Source organism: Leptopilina heterotoma, unplaced genomic scaffold (assembly GCF_015476425.1).
Source record: "Leptopilina heterotoma isolate Lh14 unplaced genomic scaffold, ASM1547642v1 Lhet_237, whole genome shotgun sequence".
NCBI lineage: Eukaryota > Metazoa > Arthropoda > Insecta > Hymenoptera > Figitidae > Leptopilina > Leptopilina heterotoma.
This window is the reverse complement of record NW_025110953.1, coordinates 1196921-1217643: the sequence shown is the minus strand read 5'-3', so window position 1 is coordinate 1217643 and position 20723 is coordinate 1196921. Positions and strand designations below refer to the sequence as shown.

At 23.3% G+C, this 20723-nt stretch overlaps 2 protein-coding genes across 5 annotated transcripts in view; both read left to right on the top strand.

Moving 5' to 3' along the window:
* LOC122502733 (RNA-binding protein Musashi homolog 2) overlaps positions 1 to 20723 on the top strand; it is a 309565-nt gene that overhangs the window by 196835 nt on the left and 92007 nt on the right. The gene's annotated exons all lie outside the window — the stretch shown is intronic.
* Positions 8523 to 13949, top strand: LOC122502731. 2 transcript variants are annotated; one of them, XM_043612913.1, is made up of 7 exons: positions 8523 to 9259; positions 9354 to 10564; positions 10686 to 11262; positions 11345 to 11500; positions 11571 to 11744; positions 11840 to 12046; positions 12600 to 13949. In XM_043612913.1, the coding sequence occupies exons 1-7, from the start codon at positions 9008 to 9010 to the stop codon at positions 12603 to 12605; spliced, it is 2583 nt and encodes an 860-aa protein (XP_043468848.1). In that variant the 5' UTR covers positions 8523 to 9007; the 3' UTR covers positions 12606 to 13949. The 2 variants fall into 2 exon arrangements, with proteins under 2 accessions (XP_043468848.1, XP_043468847.1); XM_043612912.1 differs by lacking the exon at positions 12600 to 13949 and adding an exon at positions 12394 to 12450.

The window sequence follows — 20723 nt, the reverse complement described above, 5'->3', positions numbered from 1 at the left end:
GTTGTGAACATTTGTTACGTAATGGTGCACACTTTGCCATAAAAGGCTTTGTAAAAGGTAATTTATCAATCAGTGAATGTACGGTTAAAGTGGCGCCAAAGAAACTAACCAATGATGAAACGTTACTTTGTTGATCATTAAAGTCTAGTTTCCCTTTGTTAATGCTCCATTTTTATTGTCGTATAAAATTCTTTATATTACTTTGCAAGAAAGGTATTTCAGTTGAAAAGGAAAATTATATCGAAGAAGGGAAAAAAATGTTACTATATTTAAATTTATTTATTTAAGTATTAATACCAACACAGGCCTTGTATAATATACTTATTTACTGAAAAACTACAATTTACTGCTTTTTTCACGGTTTGCTACTATTTGGATATTTTTTTTTTTAATTTTGTGGAACGAAAAGCTACTTTTTTCCTTTTTTGGAGAAACCTTCTAATAGTTGAAATAAAAATGTTAATATTTATTTTCTTCAGAAGAATCATAAATTAAGGAAATTAAGTTTTCATTTATTTTTTTCTTTTTCATAAGTCAAATATATTAAAGTTTTTCTTTTCTTTGTTTCAGGTGAGTTAAACAACATGTTTTCTGTCGAGTTTATTTCGTAAGTAATACCGGAAAATAGATATTTGTCTTACAAAACTTATTTTCAAATTTTCATATAAACGATATAGATTCAGATTTTCATTAATTTTTTTTCCTAATTCGTGACTATAGGGTTGCCACAGGTCTGGGAAAAGTCAGAGATTTTTATTAAAAGTTCTGGAAAAAATATAAGAAAATTCTGAATTTTTGTATGTTTTTGTTTGCCTCATAAACTATGAAATTACCAAGAATTGTAAAAAAAAACTTCAATTTTTTCTATCTCTGACAATAATTTATTTTAAATAACTTAGTTCTATTGAAGAACTGTCATAAAGTTATAATTACTAATAAATCATTTAATGAAGTATTTTTTTTGAAAATTTTTAATTTCAATTCTGTTGAAACTATAGTTTCAATTTTAAAAATTTTAACGCAATTCTTTGAAAGAATTCAACTATTTCAATAAATATCAACACTCTATCCAGAAATTCAATTACTTTCAATTACTTTCAAGAATTTTTATAAAATTCATTGTAAAATTCAATTATTTTTATAAATAACAAAATGTTCATTACAAGAATTGAATTATTTTCAAAATTAATAAAATTCTTCGCAGAAATTCAATTATTTTCAAGAACTTTTATAAAATTCATTGTAAAATTCAATTATTTTTATAAATAACAAAATCTTCATTACAAGAATTGAATTATTTTCAAAATTAATAAAATTCTTCGCAAAAATTCAATTATTTTCAAAAAAATCTAAAAAAAATTGTCAACATTTCAATTATCTTTCTAAATGAATAGCGCAATATTATATTCAATTATTTTCAGAAATTTTAATAAAATTCATTGCAATATTCAATTATTTTTATAAATAACAATATTCATCACAAGAATTCAATTATTTTCAAAAGTTTAGAAATCCAATTATTTTCAAAAATTTTAATAAAATTCATTGCCAAATTTCAATTATTTTCAAAAATTTTTCTTAATTCAATAATTTGTATATTTATTATTTTAATAAAATTTCCCAAAAGAATTCAATTATTTAAAAACAATTTTGACAATGTTCTATACGAATATTCAATTATTTTCTAAAATAATAAAAATTTCACTGGAATTCAATTATTAAAAATAAAATTTGCATACATTTTTCAAAATATCAAATGTTTTAAAATTTGGCATTAAATTCTTCGCAATAATTTAATTATGTTCATAATTTAAATTATTTTTATTGCAATTTTAATCGAGTTCCTTCAAAAATGTAATTATTCTTAAAAATTATAGTGAAGGAGAATAAAACGATAATAATATTTAATAAATAATATAATTTAATTAATAATATTTTTTTTCTTAAAAATTTTATTACAAATCGCTGAAAGAATTCAATTATTTAAAAATTTTTTGATAAAATTGCGTATGAGAATTCAATTTTAGAAACATTCAATTATTCAATAAATTATTTATTTTTGTATTTAAATAATTGAATTCTCGTATATCTTTCTAATAAAAATTGATTTAAAAATTAATTTCAGTTAGTTTTAGATAATAATTGAATTTTGGAGAAGTTTATACTAATAATTGCAATTTTTAGTAATAATTGAATTTTGAAAAGGTTTCAAATTAAAATCTTTGAAAATCTGAATTTTTCATACTTTTAATTAAAAATTCTATGTAACTAATTTTTTTCAAAAAGTTTAATCGAAATTTTTAAAAATCATTTCAAGTTTTTATTTTTTAATGTATATTTAAATGTAGAATTTCCAAATAATCGAAATTTCGTAAATTTAAATTGTAAGCAAATGGATTCAATAATTCTCAAAGAAGAACTTTTTCAAAAAAAAATTAAAAATAATTGATTTGAAGACGAATTTTATTTAAAAATTGTAGAAAATAATAATTGAATTGAAATGTTGAAAATAATTTTAAAGGAATTACAGTAACAATATTCTTATAATATAAAATAACAATTTTATCACTCGGTCATCTTTAATTATTATAAAATATGAAGAAAGCGATTACTTCAAGTCGAAGACTCGGAGTTATCGATTTCTTCATGTTTTATAATAATATTCTTAGAAGTTGTTGAATTTCAAAAAGGTTTGAATTAAAAATTTTAAAAATCTTAGTTTCCATGAAAAAATAATAATGATTAAATATTTATTTAAAAATGAAGTTATTGGTGTTTTCGAAATAATTTTACAATTACGAAAATTCGGAAATAAATGTAATAGAACATTTTTTTTGAGTATTTAATAATTTTTAGAGTGAATCAGAATATTCTTTAGGGTCAGGGAAAAAGTCAAAATTTTCACTGGAAATAAGGGAAAAACAAAATTAAATTTTTGTGGCAACCCTGTTGTACCAAATATTGACAAGAATTCATGTAGAAATTCTATTGAATTGTTCCAGTTCAATTTTTTTTTATTTCATATTTTCTTCTTGATATTTTAATGTAGAATCATTCTAGTAAAATTGTATATAAAATATTATTTTTTCAGTATTTTCCTTTTAGAATAAAGTGAAATATATATTCTCACTCGATTCGTCTTTGATTGCAAATTCTAATTGAGAATAAATCCCTTCTTTGATTTACACCAAGTTATTTTCTTTCCTGCCATATCTTTTGAGTATACTAATGGATACTAAAATAGAAGTAATATATAAAGGATGAGAATAAACTTCATAAGGCTGATTGATAGGTAATAAAATAATGCATTTTGGCGCTCGCGAAATAGTCTCTCACTAAGTAGAAAATAGTAAAGTATTTATTGCAATACTCGTTTTATTATACACATCTGTGGGGTATTAAATCATATACATATGTTGCACTTCCCCTTATTCGAGGTAGACAACTTTTAAGCGTACATATACATATAACCGGATATGCAACAAAAGCCGCTTAACTTCAAAAACCAAGAACTGAATTCAAGACGCATAAGTTTCTTCCTCTAAGCTTCTTAAATTCGTTTGTTCTTTCTTTTTCGACAAAAAAAAAAAGAAAAAAAAAGAAAAAAAACTAAAAACCAGATTTTCCTCTCTTTCATTAACTTTCATTCATTATCTATATGCGAAATTCTAAAAAGAGACTCGTTAATTTACTGGAAATTTAATGACTCACTCTTTGTTGTATTAATTTAATCTCTGCGGATTTACATGCATTTATTTTACTTCATTTAAATAATTTACAATTCGTTCGTTTGTAGTTTTTGTTTGATTTACTGTAATGTTTAATTTAATTATGTTTAATATTTCATGTAATTATTTGTAATATTCTCTGTAATTGTTTATAACATTCAATGTAATTTCTAATCTGTAAAATTTATCGTATTTTTGTTTTTAAAGTAGGTAATTTGTAGATATTCAATTTAGTTAAAATTTTAATAATAATTCACTAATACGTTAATTAAGTTCAAAACGTTTATAAACAACAAATTCACTCACGTTATCTAATTAATTTAAATTTGGAACAGATGAATAGCATTTCTGTCAAATAAAATTTTTACTCAAAACAAAAAAATAATTTAGTAGGCTTTGTGGTAAATAAATTTTCTTATGAATTCTAAAAATTTATATAAAAATCCCTGAGTTTTCCCTGAATTTCTTAATTCAGGGAAAAGTCAACGATTTTTGTAAAAATTTTTGGAAAAAATTAAATTTTTAGAATTCATAAGAAAATTCTAAAGTTTTGTGACTTTTTCGACTGTCTTATAAACTATAAAATTGTACCACGAATTCTAATACAAAACCTTCAATTTTTTCTATTTTAGACAATAATTTCTTTTTAAATAACTTAATTCTTGAAGAATTATTATAAAATTATTACTTATTTATTAATGAATAATTTTACTAAAATATTTCAAAATTAATTGAATTTTAGAAGAGTTGCGTTTACAATTTTCAAAAATAGATGAACTTCAAAAGTTTATAATTTTAAATTTAATTAAATTTCATTTTAGAATGAATTTAATTGGAACTTTTAAATAACTTAGATTTTTAAAAAATGCAGGGCTCGAACTAAGTCCGTAAATCCCGTAAAAGTCCGTAACTTTGCTTGAAGTCCGTAAAAGTCCGTTTTTTTGAAAAAAGGTCCGTAAAGTCCGTAATTTGATTGAAAAAGGTCCGTAAAGTACGTAAATTATACGATATAATTTGGATAATTTTAGAGAAATTACAAATGATTGAAGGAATTTAATTATTTTCAAAAGCAATAAAATTCTTCGCAAAAATTCAATTATGTTTAAAATTTTTTAAAAATTCTCGTCAAAATTTCAATTATCTTTAGAAGTAATTAAATTCTTCTCCAAAATATCAATTATTTTCAAAAATTTTAATAAAATTCTTGGAAAAATTTCAATTATTTTCAAAATTTTTCCTCAATTCAATTATTTTTAATAGGTATCTATACTATTCTAGTAAAATTTTCCAAAAGAATTCATTGATTACAAATTTTTTAATAAATTTCTTCGCAATATTCAATTATTTTCATAAATAATAAAATTTTTACAGGTATTTAATTTTTTTGGCAAATAATAAAATTCTTATTAGGAATTCAATTATTTTGATAAATAATAAAGCTAATTGCAGAATTTCAATTATTTTTAATACAATTTTAATCGAATTCCTCGAAAAATGTAATTATTCTTAAAAATTTTATTAAAATTTATCAAAGAAATTTAATTATTTTAATAACCTCTAATTCAATTTATTTATTAGAATTTAAATATTATTTTTAATAAATTTTTAATTAAATTTCTTTAAAGAATAAAATTATTGCATTCAAAATTTTTAATGCAATTCTTTGCGTAAATTATCAATTTTCTTTATAAATAATAAAATTCTTCTTCAAAATTCAATTATTTTCAAAAAACTTTTAATAAAATTCTTGGCAAAATTTCAATTATTTTCAAAAATTTTGCCTAATTTAATTATTTTTAATATCTATTTTAATAAAATTTTGCAAAAGAATTCAAATTATTTTAAAATTGATTGATACAATTTTTTAAAAGAATTCAATGTAATAATTCATATGTAATTATTCAATAAATTGTTTTTTTTGTTTTTAAATAATGAAATTTTCGTAGAATTTTCTCATAAAAATTGATTTAAAAATGGATTTCCGTTAAAATTTTAGATTATAATTGAATATTAAAAGTATTAGAGCGTAAAGTTTTAGAAATAATTAAATTTTGAAAAGGTTTCAGATTCAAATCTTTGAAAATTTGAATTTTTCATATTTTTAACTGAGTAACAATTCTGTGGAATTAATTTTTTTGAGAAATTTTAATTGCGAATTTTTTTTATATTATTTGAAGTTTTTATTTTCTAATACATATTTAATTGAAGAATTTACAAATAATTGAAAATTCGTAAAATTGAATATTGTAAAGAAATGGATTTGAAAATTGTCAAAAAACTTTTTCGAAAATTATTAAAAATAATCGATTTTAAGAAGAATTTTAGTTAAAAATTCTTGAAAATAATAATTGAAATGATAATGATTTTATCACTCTATCTTTAATTTATTATAAAACATGAAGTAATCGATCGCTCCGAGTCGAAGACTCGGAGTTATCGATATCTTCATGTTTATTAGTTATGAAAAAATCTAATTTATAGTTTTAAGTAAAATGTTCTCTTATATATTTTTGCCAGTAGTTGGTCCGTAAATGGTCCGTAATTTTTCATTTTTGGTCCGTAAAGTCCGTATTTTTAAATACTTTCACTGGTTCGAGCCCTGAAAAATGTTAATATAATTCTTTTGACATTCAATTATGATAAAAAATTCAAAAAAATTATCCTCAAAATTTCAATCATCTTTATAAATAATATTCTTCTCCAAAATTCAACAATTTTCAAAAATTTTAATAAAATTCTTGTCAAAATTTAAATTATTTTCAAACAATTTTCTCAATTCAATAATTTTCAATATTTACTAATTTAATAAAATTTTTCAAAAGAATTCAATCATTTAAAAAAAATGTCAATAAAATTCTACGGAAACATTTAATTATTTCCATAAATAGTAAAAACTTCACAGGAATTCAATTATTTACAAATTTTTTATAAATTTCTTCGTCATAATTCAAAGAATTTTATAAATAAAAAAATTTTTACAGGGATTTAATTAAATTCAGAAAATAATAACATTTATTTTCTGATTTTAATTATTTTCATAAAGAACAAAACTCATGACAGAATTTCAATTATTTTAATACAATTTTAATGAAATTCCTCGAAAAATGTAATTATTTTCAAAATTTCGTTTAAAATTCGTCAAAAGAATTCAATTATTTAAAAATTTGTTCATAAAATTCCTTATGAGAATTCAATTTTCTAATAAAAATTGACATAAAAATGAATTTAATTAAAAATAATTGATTTTAAGAAAAATTTTAGTTAAAAATTCTAGAAAATTTTTAGAAACATAGATTTTTGAAAAATTTTAATAATTTAAATTAATTTGAAATTAGTTCCATTTTTTAATTTATATTTAATTTACTATTAAAAATAATAGAATTATAGAAGATTTTTAGTAAAAAACACTATAAAAAAATTGAATTTTGGAGCAGTTGCAAATAATTGCAGAAATTCAATTATTTTTAAAAGTAATAAAATTCTTCGCAGAAATTCAATTATGATCAAAATTTTTTTTTAAATTCTCATGAAAATTTCAATTATCTTTATAAATTAATAAAATTCTTCTCCAGAATTCAATTATTTTCAAAAATTTTATTAAAATTCTTAGCAATAATTCAATTATTTTTATGCTTTTAACATAAAATTTTGTAGAATTTTTAATTTGAAATTATTTGAAGTTTTTTTTTTTATTGTATATTTGAATTGAAGATATTCTAAATAATCCGAAATTTCGTAAAATTAAATTGTAAACAAATAGAATATTTTGAAAATACTTAAAAACTTTTTTAAAAAAAATCTTGAATTATTATGAAACATAAAAAACTCGCCCAGTTCTAGTTAAAAAAAATTTTTAAATCTTAATTCCTACAGAAAAATAATAATGATTAAATATATATATTTAAAAAAGAAGTTATTGATGTTTTCGAATAATTTTACAATTAAAGAAATTCGTAAGTAATTTATTTTTGTATTTAAATAATTGAATTCTCGTAGAATTTTTTAATAAAAATTGATTTAAAAATGTCTTTAAGTTAAAATTTTAGATAATAATTGATAATTTTAATTCTTATAAAAAATGAAGAAATCGATCACTCCGAGTCTTCGACTCGGAGCAATCGATATCTTCATGTTTTATAAGAATATATTTTTAAAGTTATTTAATTTTAAAAAGGTTTAAATTTGAATTTTTTGAAAATCTTAATTCCTATGGAAAAAATACTAATAATTAAAGATTTATTTAAAAAAAGAAGTTATTGATGTTTTCGAATAGTTTTGCTTTTGAAGAAATTTGTAAATAAATGTAATAGAACATTATTTTGAGTATCTAATCATTTTTAGAGTGAATCAGAATTTTCTTTAGGGTCGGGGAAAGTCAAAATTTTCTTTGGAACTCAGGGAAAAGTCTTGGAGAAACAAATGTAAATTTTTATGGCAACTCTGTTACTTTAAATAAAACATTTCCGTAGATGCAGAATTTAGAACAAATATATTTTACTTTTAATATTAGAAGTAAAATATATTTTATTTTTATATACCTAATTTTTTTTTATGTTTTTAACAATCATATGATTGCTTTTATAGATTAAATTTTGATTCTGCAGTGAAAGAGAAAAAAAACAAAAAAATATCGAAAATTTATAGTTTTCTGAGTAGAATTTCAAAAGAAAATGGGTTCGATTTTTACAAAATGAAAAGAGAGGAAAGTGTAATAAACCTTATATGACGAGTATTACACGGTTATAGTTTATGGCGAACAATATATATATGTGTATAGTGGAAGGGTTGATGCCAGACTTTGAGGAACATTAGAAAAGAGTTGACGAGGAGAGGTTATGGAAGGATAGACGAGTAGGGAAGGGGAGAAAGAAGGAACACCCCAGTCCGACTCACTCAAAATGCTTGGAAAATATATGACCACCACTTGAGTAGTACTAACTTCTACCGTCAGAATGCAGTGTTGCGCATCAGCCCGACTTTAACACACCGTTGTTATGCAAAATTTATTAATTTATTTATTTATCGAGGTGTTTTGAAATTTCTAATTATTGTTAGTAGCGTTTGAAGAATAAAAAACAATTATAGACAGTAAATACAAAGACTAATGTGAAAAAAATGGTGTAAACCTTTATAATTCGACATAGACTGCAATGGACAGTGATTTTATTTTTATATAGATTTTTATTAGATTTTAAGTGTTTGTGTATATTTAAGTTCAGTTTTGACACTTTTTTAGTCTTAAGTTTGTTTTTTAAGTGTTTTTTGTAAATAATTAAAAGATGCCGCGATATACAGGACATCGTTGTATAGTGCCGAATTGTAATTCAGGTTATGAATCAACAAAAAGTGAAAAGTGTCACAAGTTCTCCGTTCCATTTGACGAGGAAGATATTCAAAAGTGGAAAAAAATAATTCCTCGTAAAAATTTTGAATTAAAAGGAGGAATGGTTGTTTGCGAGAAACATTTTCTGAAAGATGACATTGTTTGGAGACGGGAAGTAAAAGATCCTGCTGGCAATGTCATGGCATCGGTTTGTATATTTTTAACTTTGTATAATTATTTTTTGAAAGCTAATGAATAAATAAATTAAATTATATGATAATTGTTAAAATTTTGTGTTATAGGAGGAGTTGAAGAAACCTCATTTAAAGAAAGGAGCTGTTCCTTCACAATTTCCGAATTGCCCATCATATCTGTCCCAATCGCGAAAAAAACGGAAGTCGCCAAAAAAAAGAGAGTTTACACCGAAATCTACCGATCATGAAAAATTAAATATAAAAAAAAGAAAAGTCGAAGAATCCAAAGAAAATGTATTTCACGAAGAAATCGAAAATATGCCACTAAATGGAAATAATTTTGAATCAGAGAACTCCACAAAATCTCAAGTAGATGAGAGTTCAACTACAACAGATGAAAATGAAACAGATTCTAAATTTTCGGAGCGAATTGATTTATTCAATTCGCTGTTTAAAAATGAAAATAAAGTTAACATCCCAATATCATGGAATCGACGACGTAGTGAAAAAGATATTCAATGCATTGAATACTCTGAATGCATATCTCGAATGAGAGAAGATAAGCCTCAATTCTTTACTGCAAAACAACTTGTCATTTACAATGACATGCAAATTGTAGCAAAGGTGTCCGGCATAAACTTGCCATTGGAAAAACTTGGCTTAAATACCAACTATGTGTCGACAATTACTGAACTGGAAGAAATTATTAAAAATTTCAATAAAGTTAAAGTTTGTTTGGGATGTGCATCACCAAATACTATCCAGAACATAGAAAACTCATTTGCGGTTCGCGACTCAGCAGGATATTTGAGACATACAAAATGTTCGTTAATAATCACTAGTAAAAAGCGCTTATCATGTGAAACATGCTCGAAAGCGAAGAAGACCCTCGCAAAAAAATTTATGCGCTTTAAGAAAATTAATGAGCAGCGACGTATAGTTTTGAAAATGAGTCCCACAAAAAAGTACAAATTAAATTTAATTAGAAGTAGATTATATAAATCTAATAAAAACTTAGGAAATTATAAAAGTCTCTGTGGACACTACAAAAAGGAACTCAAGGAAAATAAAAAAGAAATGTCCCTTCTTCGGGACAAAAATTTAGACTCAAAAATGGACGATTTAAAAGTAAATAAAAATTCGAGAATTGTCATTAATGAAATTTTATCAGCTTCGAAAGTGAAGGATGCAAAAGGTCGCCGTTACACAGAAGATTGGATTATTTTGTGTTTGTTGTTCCATACAAAATCACCAACAACTTATAATCTTCTGAGAGATAATAAGGTTTTACCTTTACCTGCAACAAGCACCATTCGAAGGTAATATAAAGTTTAACAAATTCATATCTTTTTAAATAATATTTTTACATTACGATAAATGCAACTTAAATTTAAGAAGCATTTTTCTTGATCTAATAATTAAACCTTTCTTTTAAAACAGATATTTATCGTTAATCCAAACGCCTTGCGGATTTGACGACTCGTTTTTTAAATTATTGAATGAGCGTTTATCGGAATTGCCTGACGAATACAAACATGGAGTTTTGTTAGTGGACGAAATGGGGACTAGAAAAAATTTAAGACTAGATCAAAAGAAAATGAAAATTTTGGGTCTTACAGATTTTGGGGACGAAGAATTAAACAAGTCAGTGAAAATAACTGATAAAGCAGATCACGGACTTGTTTTAATGTTCCATTCACTAATGGAATCTTTCTCACAGCCAATTGCTGTTTTTGTTTCAAAGGGACCAGTGGTTGGTACAATATTAGCAAAACTGATTATTCAAGCAATATGTTTATTAGAACAGGCCGGTGCAAAAGTACATGGAGTGGTGTCAGATTCTGCTTCTGCCAATAGAAAGTTCTGGTCTATTTTTGGAGTAAGTGGAGATCTCAAAAATGTTGAATGCAGCTTTGCTCACCCGACTATTGAAAATCGTCGAATTTACGTCTTTGCTGATATTGTCCATTTGATAAAAAGTATGCGCAATCGATTGCACGACAAGAAAACTTTGCGGGTATAAAAATCATAAATATATATTTTTGTAGAAGACTATATTTTTTTAAATATAGATATGTTTAATAATTATTTTATTTCAGGTAAATCTAACAGATCCAGAAATAGATTGGGAATACTTCAGAAAAGTATTTGAAGTGGACAAATATCATGCAACAGGAAAATGGCATCCTAAATTAACGGCAGAACACCTCGATCCAAATAACATGACCAAAATGCGAGTCATTTTAGCAGTACAGGTAATTATATATTTATATTTTCATAAATATAAATATACCAATAGTGTTCTAAACTTTCAATGTATTTTAGATGTTCAGTAAAACAATTGCTGAAAGTCTTTTAAAAGGAGCTTCCGTTTACCCGGATATGTTTAAGAACTGCGAAGCAACAGCAGAATTTTGTTTAAAAATAAACAACTTATTTGATATTTTAAACATAACAAATCCAGAGAAAGGACTTCGAATAGATTCACCAAATTATGAGGTAAGAGAATTACATATTGTTAAAATAGTTTAAAGTATATATTAAAATAGTATAGTATAGTATAGTATTGAATTAATAAATATTTCTTTTTATAGAAATTACTCCAATTCTTAAGTTGGCTCAATGACTGGGAACAACTAGTATTTGATGGGAAATTAAGAAGAGAAGAATGTTTTACAGAAAGCTCTACGACAGGATTGAGAATTTCCATTCATTCGACCATAGGTTTGTCGAAAGATTTATTGGAGAAACATGGATTTCCATATGTTTTGACTGGACGTATAAATCAAGATCCTTTAGAGGTATAAAGGTTTCCAAGTTCATATTTTGTAATTTAATATAATTCTATTTTGGATTTACACAAATAGTCAATCAAATATTTCTCTTAAATGAAATGTTATTCTCGATTTCATTTAAATAAATTCATTAACTTTTAAATACGATTGAGAATGAAATAAAATTTTTAACTAATACTTTGCAAAATATAGTGAAATTTATTAATAAACATAAAAATTAATTTTTAAATATTTTGATATTGAGGAGTATTAAAAAGATGTTATCAAGAATAACATTTCGTTTATATTTCTAAGAAAATATATTTTTTTTTATTTTAATAGTTATTGAAATAATTAGTATATTTTGATTTCAGGTTTGCAGTGATTGAAATTTATAAAATTTTTCCATTTAAATCAGTATTTAAATACATTTTCTTATTCAAATTAATTGAAAATACGAAAAGAAAATTATTTTTATTTGCTGATTTTTTGGTCAACAAGTGTAATTAAAATAATAGATATCTGATTTAAGTAGAAAAATTTAGCAAGTAATATAATTTTATTTTTAATTTGTTTTCAGCTGTAGCTCCTTTTTAATTATACGCTGTTATATAGGATACTGCAGACTATTGAAGGCTCGGAAATATTAGGTTTTATTTTAATTTAGAACACGTCAAGGAATTTTTTAAACCATTGAATCATTAACGTGTTTAAATTCTTAATACATTTTGTGACATTAGAATATTATATAGTTGTGTCTTCCTAATTAATTTTTTTAGGATTTTTTAAGTTGATTCCGTGGCTGCTGTGGTTTTTCATTAATCAAATTTGAAATGGATAAATTTATATCCTGGTAAAAATTTTAGTGATGCAGGTCGATTTTTTACACAAAAAAGGTAGAAAGATTAAATTTTTGTCTTACAAGGTTCTCGAAATTGTGAGATTTTTTCAAACTAGAGTCGATCGACGTGCATCATTACTCCGTTTTATTGATTTGAAATATTCTTGTTTTTTTTCTGTTTTTAATTTATATTTTCCTTGTTTATTTAGCGATTTTTCGGGACCGTTCGATCCGCGGGTGGTACAAATGATCATCCGTGTACGCCTACATTTCTACAGTTGTATAAGATTTTATCTGTACACTGTATTTTAACACCTCCGAAATTAGGAAATTGTTCGAACGATTTTACTATTGATCCTCCTCAGCCATTAATTACAATTACAAAATTAAAAGAATTATACAATTCAAAGGAAAAAAGCTCAATTGAAAAAATTAAAGAAAAACTTATAGTTGTAATTGAGGATGAAGATTCAGATTTTAATGATTTTGTACGTGATATAGATCATGATTATTTCTCTCAAGAAATTGTAGATTGTTTGCTATTTTATACGACTGAAAGAGTATGCAGATATTTAAAAGACCGAGAAAAATGTTCAATATGTTTAAATGCTTTCATGTCTACATCAAATATTGCAACAGATACATTATTTTTTTCATCCAATAGATTACCACGCAGTTACGAAATTTTTATAAATCCCTTACAAGAACTTATACATCCGAACCGTAAATTATACGATATTGTGCTAGAGATCGAATATTTATTCCGGCAACATAGAGAACATCGTAACTGTGTAGACATCATTTTAAACAAAATGTCCTCAGAGCCAATAAAAATTTATTTTTCTTGTAAAGAACACCCTGACAATGCCAGCAAGCTATTAAGTTTCGTAGTATTAACTTACTTACAAATTAGAATGAGGGAGTATATTAATCAGGAAATGGCCTTGTTGAAAAAGCAAAGTATTTATAAGAAAAAGGCAGCAAAACTTTGCACAAGTTGACTAAAAAAGAATTTTATGTTTTCAGATACAAAGTTTCTTATGCATGTATATGTACGTATGTATATAATAAAGAAAAATTTATTCTGTATACCTATGTACTTTTTCATAATATTATATGTAACCTTTATTATTTCCTTTATCACTTTTATATTTATAATATATCTATATACCTAGAGTATTGAAATTGTTTAAACTTACTTTAATCTTACAATCAAACGTATTACAATAGAAAAATGTTACACAAAGTTATTTTTTATTTTTATATTTGGATTTAATTTTAAATTGAAAAATCATATATTATTAAATGAATTGTAATACAGAATTTTTAGAAAGCAATTATTTGTATTTTTGTAATTAAATATTATACAAATTTTAGAAAAATTTATACAGTAAGTTTAATTTCAATGTATCAGTCAATAAATTTTATTTCTTTATTTATTCTTTTTTGCAATTATATTTCTGAAGTATTTTGTACTCATAAAAAATAATTACGTATTACATTAAATTTCTAATCAGACATTCATTAAATCAAGTTGAAATAACTGAATTTAAATAATTTTTATATTTTTATTCCATTAATGTCAGTGTTAATGACGGGCTGATGCACAGTTGCGCACTCTGGGAGACTATGCTAGTACTATGCAAGTGGTGGTCATATATTTGCCGATGCGATCTATAGGAAATTGAGTGAGTCGGACTGGGGTGAGAAGGAAGAGAGAGAAAATGATGAAGATGTCGAGGGAGGGGATAAAAGCAAAAGGTGGGGAATCAGTAACCACGTGCATCGACCGCGTGTTTGGTATCGTCGTTTCATCTTGCCTGCCGTGTGTTATAAAGACACATAGACTAAACTTCTCGTACCAGGGACAATCTCAGATATATTTTATGCAAACCCCACCAGACAGACGGCGATAATAATTATTATTCCATACACAATGCGATAATGAGATCTTACGCAATTACTTCATTATTCACGTACTACACACACGTTACTTAACAATAAATGTTTGATTTTATCATTCTTTGTACTGATTTTTAATGAATTGGTCAGTCGAATCATTATTTGCTGAAAACACACACGCGCATCATTTATATATATATTTTATCCCCTGAAAATTATAAACGGCAATTATAAACTAATTGCAGGAAATATACGGCAAAATATTGTAAATATAAATACCTATATTGATTATATGTCCAAAAAGCTTCGACATTTTAATTAATTGTTAAAATAATTTAAATTACGTTCAACTGTTCGGTTTTGTATATGTATTTCGATACTGTTTTTCTGCTTTATAAATTCAACATTTTCGCATAGATTAATTGATCATTTTGAAAGAAATTAATTAACACATAAAAATAACATGCTTAATATTCTGAATATTTATTTTCTTTTTTAGTTTAATGATAAAACTAAATTGTAGGTACTTTTCTTAAAATATTTTTTTTCCATCAGTTGTATGGAAAAGTTAATTATTTTCTATGAGAAAGCAAAATTTTTTATATTAAGATGAATAGTTCTGTAATGTTGGAAACGCCCTCTTATTTTTAACATATCATCATGCTTGTGATTCAGAAAGAAAACAAAATTCTTATATTTTCCACGTAGCATTATAGTCACATACTCGGAATTTTTCACTTTATTTTCAAATTTAGGTTGAGACTGAAAAGTCCGTAACGTTTTTGAAAACGAAAAAGCAGACGAGAATTTTTTTCGATTTAAATTTATCTCTAGTGAAAAAATTTTTAAGGTCAGGGAAGTCAGGGATTTTTATTAAAAGTACTGGAAAAAATTAAATTTTAAGAATTCATAAGAAAATTTTGAATTTTTGGTGTTCTTTTTTGTTTGCCTCATAAACTATGACATTACCACGAATTCTAATACAAAACCTTCAAAATTTTTTTCTATTTCTGACAAGAATGAATTTTTTTAATATTATTTAATTATTTCAACAGTTTGAACGCAATTTTCTTGATAAATAATAAAATTCTTTACAGAAATTCAATTATTTATAGAAATTTTAATAAAATTCTTTGTAAAATTCAATTATTTTCAAAAGTAATAAAATTCTACGAAGAAATTTAATTATTTTTAAAAATTTTAATGAATATCTCATCATAAATTCAATTATCTTTATAAATAGCAAAACTTTTCTCCTAAAATTCAATTATTTTTAAAAATTTTAATAAAATTCTTTTCAAAATTTCAATTAATTTCAAAAGTTTCGTGCAATTGAAAGATTTTCAATATTTACTATTTTCATAAAGTTTATCAAATAATTCAATTATTGAAAAAAATTTTTGATACAATTCTACGAAAACATTTAATTATTTTCATAAGTAATAAAATTTAATTTAGGAATCCAATTATTCTCATCACAGAATTTCAAATATTTTTAATTTTAAATAGATTCCTCAAAAAATGTAATTATTCTTAAAAATTTTATAAAAACTTGACGAAAGAATTGAATTTTAAGAAAAATTAAATTATTCAATAAAATAAAAAATTCGTTACAATAATTCTTGAAAAGAAATTAATTATCTTCAGAAACAACCAAATTCTTCGCATAAAATCAATTATTTTAAGGAATTTTAACAAAATTCTTTTCCAAAATTCAATTATTTTGATAAATATCAAAATTCATAACGAGAATTCAATTTTTTGTGTCCTTTTGGTTTGCCTCATAAACAATAAAACTACCACGATTTCTTATGCAAAACCTTCAAAATTCTTCACAAAAATTCAATTATTTTTAGGAATTTTAAAAAAATTCTTCGCAAAATTCAATTACTTTCATAAATAACAATATTCATCACAAGAATTCAATTATTTTCAAAAGTAATAAAATTCTTCGAAGAAATTAAATTACTTTTAAAAATTTTCCTCAATTTAATGATTTTCAATTTCTATTATTTTAATATGATTTCCAAAAGAATTCAATTATTTAAAAAAAATTTTAATAAAATTCTACTCAAACAATTCATTATTTTCATAAATTTTATAAAAATTTCACAGGAATTCAATTATTTTCAAATTTTTTATAAATTTCTTAGAGATAATTCAATAAATAAAAAATTCTTTTTAGAAATTCAATTATTTTCATCGCAGAATCTCAATTATTTTTAATACAATTTTAAATAAATTCCTCGAAAAATGTAATTATTCTTAAAAATTTTATAAAAACGTGACGAAAGAATTGAATTTTAAGAAACATTCAATTATTCAATAGAATAATAAAATTCGTTGCAATAATTCAATTATTTATATAATTAACTTTTAATTCGTCGCAAGAAATCAATTATTTAAAAAATTTTTTAAGTAATTCTGCAAAAAAATTCAATTATTTTGAAAAACAACAAAATTGTTCATATAAATTCAATTATTATAAGGAATTTTAATGAAATTCTTTTCCAAAATTCAATTATTTTGATAAATATCAAAATTCATAACAAGAATTCAATTTTTTTGAAAAGTAATAAAATACTTTGCAGAAATTAAAATATTTAAAAAATTTTTTAAAAATTCTCGTCAAGAATTAAATTATCTTTATAAATAGATAGCGAAATTCATCTCAAGAATGAAATTATTGTCAAAAATTTTAATAAAATTCAGGGCAAAATTTCAATTATTTTAACAAAATTTAATAAAATTCTTCGCACGAATTCAATTATTTTTATGAATTATTATTTAAATTCTTCTCTCAGGAATTCAGTTATTTTTAAAAATTTTAATAAAATTCTTCAAAAAGTTTTCAATTATTTTCAAAAATTGTTATAAAATTCTTTAATATAATAAATTTCAGTCAAATTTTAATTAAATTCCTTAAAAGAAATTAAATATTTTCAAAAGTTCTTACTAAATTTCTTTGTAAAAATTAAATTTTAAGAAACATTCAATTATTGAATAAATTTATTTGTTTTTGTATTTAAATAAATGATTCTCGTAGAATTTTCTAATAAAAATTGTTTTAAAAATGAATTTTGGTTAAAATTTTAAATAATAATTTAATATTAAAATCATTATAACAAGCTTTTTATTTTTAGGAATAATTGAATTTTGAAAAGGTTTCAAATCTAAATCTTTGAAAATGTGAATTTTTCGTACTTTTAACTAATAATTCTGTAGAATTAATTTTTTTTGAAAAAGTTTAATTGAATTTTTTTTTAAAATTATTTAAAGTTTTTATTTTCTAATACAATATATACCTATTTAACTGAAGAATTTCCAAAGAATCGAAATTTCGTAAAATTGAATTGTGAACAGATGTATTTGAAAATTTTCAAGGAACTTTGTCAAAATATTCTTATAAATTGTTGAATTTCAAAAAGTTTGAATTTAAATTTTATGAAAATCTTCATTCCTATGGAACAAATACTGTAATTATTGGTTCAAATACCATTTAATTGACTCCAGTAAATATTATTTGATTCTAGTAAATATTTAATTGATAATAGAGTCAATTAATCAGTTGTTTGAATCAAATAAATTTTTTTTTAGTGTATGAAAAAATAATAATTTGTTAAAAGTCAGTTTTTGGATCTTAATAATAATTCTTATTTTGAGGTTTATTCTTTGGCCTAAACCTCAAAACAAGAAAATTTAATTAAATTAAATATAAATATTTGTGGCAACCCTGTTATAAAAAATCACCCTTATAGTAAATTAAAAAAAAAAAAATGTTAAAACAAATAAAGTGTCGTCCCTTTGAACATTCGGATTTTTTAGTAACTTTAAGAAAATATATTCGAATAAAATATATTTGGTACCTGAATTCATCTGTGAGTTCAGGAATCACCCTCGTATTCAAACAAAGAAATTCATTCATTTGAATGTTAAAAAATTAAGGGAAATGAAAGTGTTTGAAAAATAATGGAAAATAAATGATGAAAAAAGAAGAGAAAAATGCCACTATGATAATATTGACAAGTGTGTAGCCTTTGTGATTCTGAAGGAAACAGTGGTAGCAGTTTGTATCGAATAAGAAGAGCGTGAAAACGATTCTCCAATGCTTTTTCCAAAAGCAAGTATTGTATTTTCTATTGTGGTCAAAAGAATGTGGATAAGTATTATGTTCTATACGTTTATATATAGTATATAGTAAAAACCAAGGAAAGAAAAGAAAAGAAAAGAAGAAAATCTAGCATTTCTTTGTTGGTACGTACACGACACACAGCGTAAAGAGAATGTAATTTTCAATCTTGTTATTTTCCAATATCAAAAGTAAGGTACTATTTTGTCCTAATATGAGCAGGCATATCACCTAAAACTGATTGACTTACACATTGACGTTAAGGTTAACCTTCTTTTGTGTCCGCGGTCTACTTTCCATCTATAGACGATCGGCATCACTCGATTAAACATGTCGTTCTAATATGTCGGGTTATACTAGATCAACTCTACACACAACTCGAGACGGGAATACTTTCCGGTTCCGAGTATACTGAAAGAGAAAAAGGAGCGAGAGAACGAGAGGTTGAAACTGATTTAGGAACCAGAATCCAATTCAAGTTTCACTTAAGATTTAGAGTGCTCTTAAAAATTCTCCTCGATAATCAGCTTTTAACTTCTTTTAATCAAAGCAGTTTATTCTACAATGCGTATATATATTTATATTCCAAATCGATAACATTTTTACTTCTATACTACTGGAAAAGTTTAATGTTTCCGCGAGGAAAAATTTATTTCGTTTATTTATTTTACAAAAAAAGTTTATTTCACAAACTAGAGAATTACACTGGGATAAATTTTGAGAGTGCGACTATATTTAACATAATGTTCTATACGATTTGTATTAAAATTGAAACTATGTATTAACGTCGATTCTATTAAGCATTGTTTAAACTTCTCATTGCTGTGTAATTAGTTATTTCTAACTGATTTGAATTTAAAAGAGTACAGTACAGAAGAATTCCAGGGCTTGAATTAGGTCTGTAAAACCCGTAAAAGTCCGTAACTTTTCTTCAAGTCTGTAAAAGTCCGTTTTTTAAAAAAAGGTCAAAATATCAATTATCTTTAGAAATAATTAAATTCTACTCCGAAACTCAATTATTTTCAAAAATTCTTATAAAATTCTTGGCAAAATTTCAATTACTTTCAAAAATTTTCCTCAATTCAATGATTTTTAATAGGTATATCTACTATTCTAATAAAATTTTCCAAAAGTATTCAATTATTTAAAACAAAATTTAATAAAATTCTACACAAAAAATTAATTAATTTCACAAAATAATAAAAATTTCACAGAAATTCAATTATTTACAAATTTTATATAAATTTCTTAGCCATAATTCAATTATTTTCATTACTAATAAAATTCTTTTTAGGACTACAATTATTTTCATAAATAATAAAATTTATGGCAGAATTTTGAATATTTTATTATTTTGAATACAACTTTATTCATATTCCTCGAAAAATGTAATTATTCATAAAAATTTAATTAACATTCATCAAAAGAATTCAATTATTTAAAAAATTGTTGCTAAAATTCTTTATGAGAATTTATTTATTTTATTCTCGTAGAATTTTCTAATAAAAACTGATTTGAAAATTAATTTTTTTTGAAATTTTAGATAATAATTGAATATTAAAAGCATTGGAGCATGAATTTTTCGAATAAATTGAATTTTAAAAAGGTTTCAAATTAAAATCTTGGAAAATCTTAATTTTTCATTCTTTTCAACTAACAATTCTTTAGAAATAATATTTTTTAAAAAGTTCTTGTCAAAATTTCAATTATTATCTTTTCAAATAATAAAATTACCTATTCTCCGAAATTGAATTATTTTTAAACATTTTCCTCAATTCAATTATATTCAATATCTGCTATTTTAATCCAATTTTCCAAAAGAATTCAATTAT

What these genes read in the sequence shown, in the direction of transcription:
- LOC122502731 (XM_043612912.1), top strand. Translation starts at nt 9,008, where the DNA reads ATGCCGCGATATACAGGACATCGTTGTATAGTGCCGAATTGTAATTCA. An exon ending in CTGGCAATGTCATGGCATCG is followed by an intron (nt 9,260 to 9,353) that starts GTTTGTATATTT and finishes TTTGTGTTATAG; the next exon opens with GAGGAGTTGAAGAAACCTCA. An exon ending in TAGATTCACCAAATTATGAG is followed by an intron (nt 11,745 to 11,839) that starts GTAAGAGAATTA and finishes TTCTTTTTATAG; the next exon opens with AAATTACTCCAATTCTTAAG.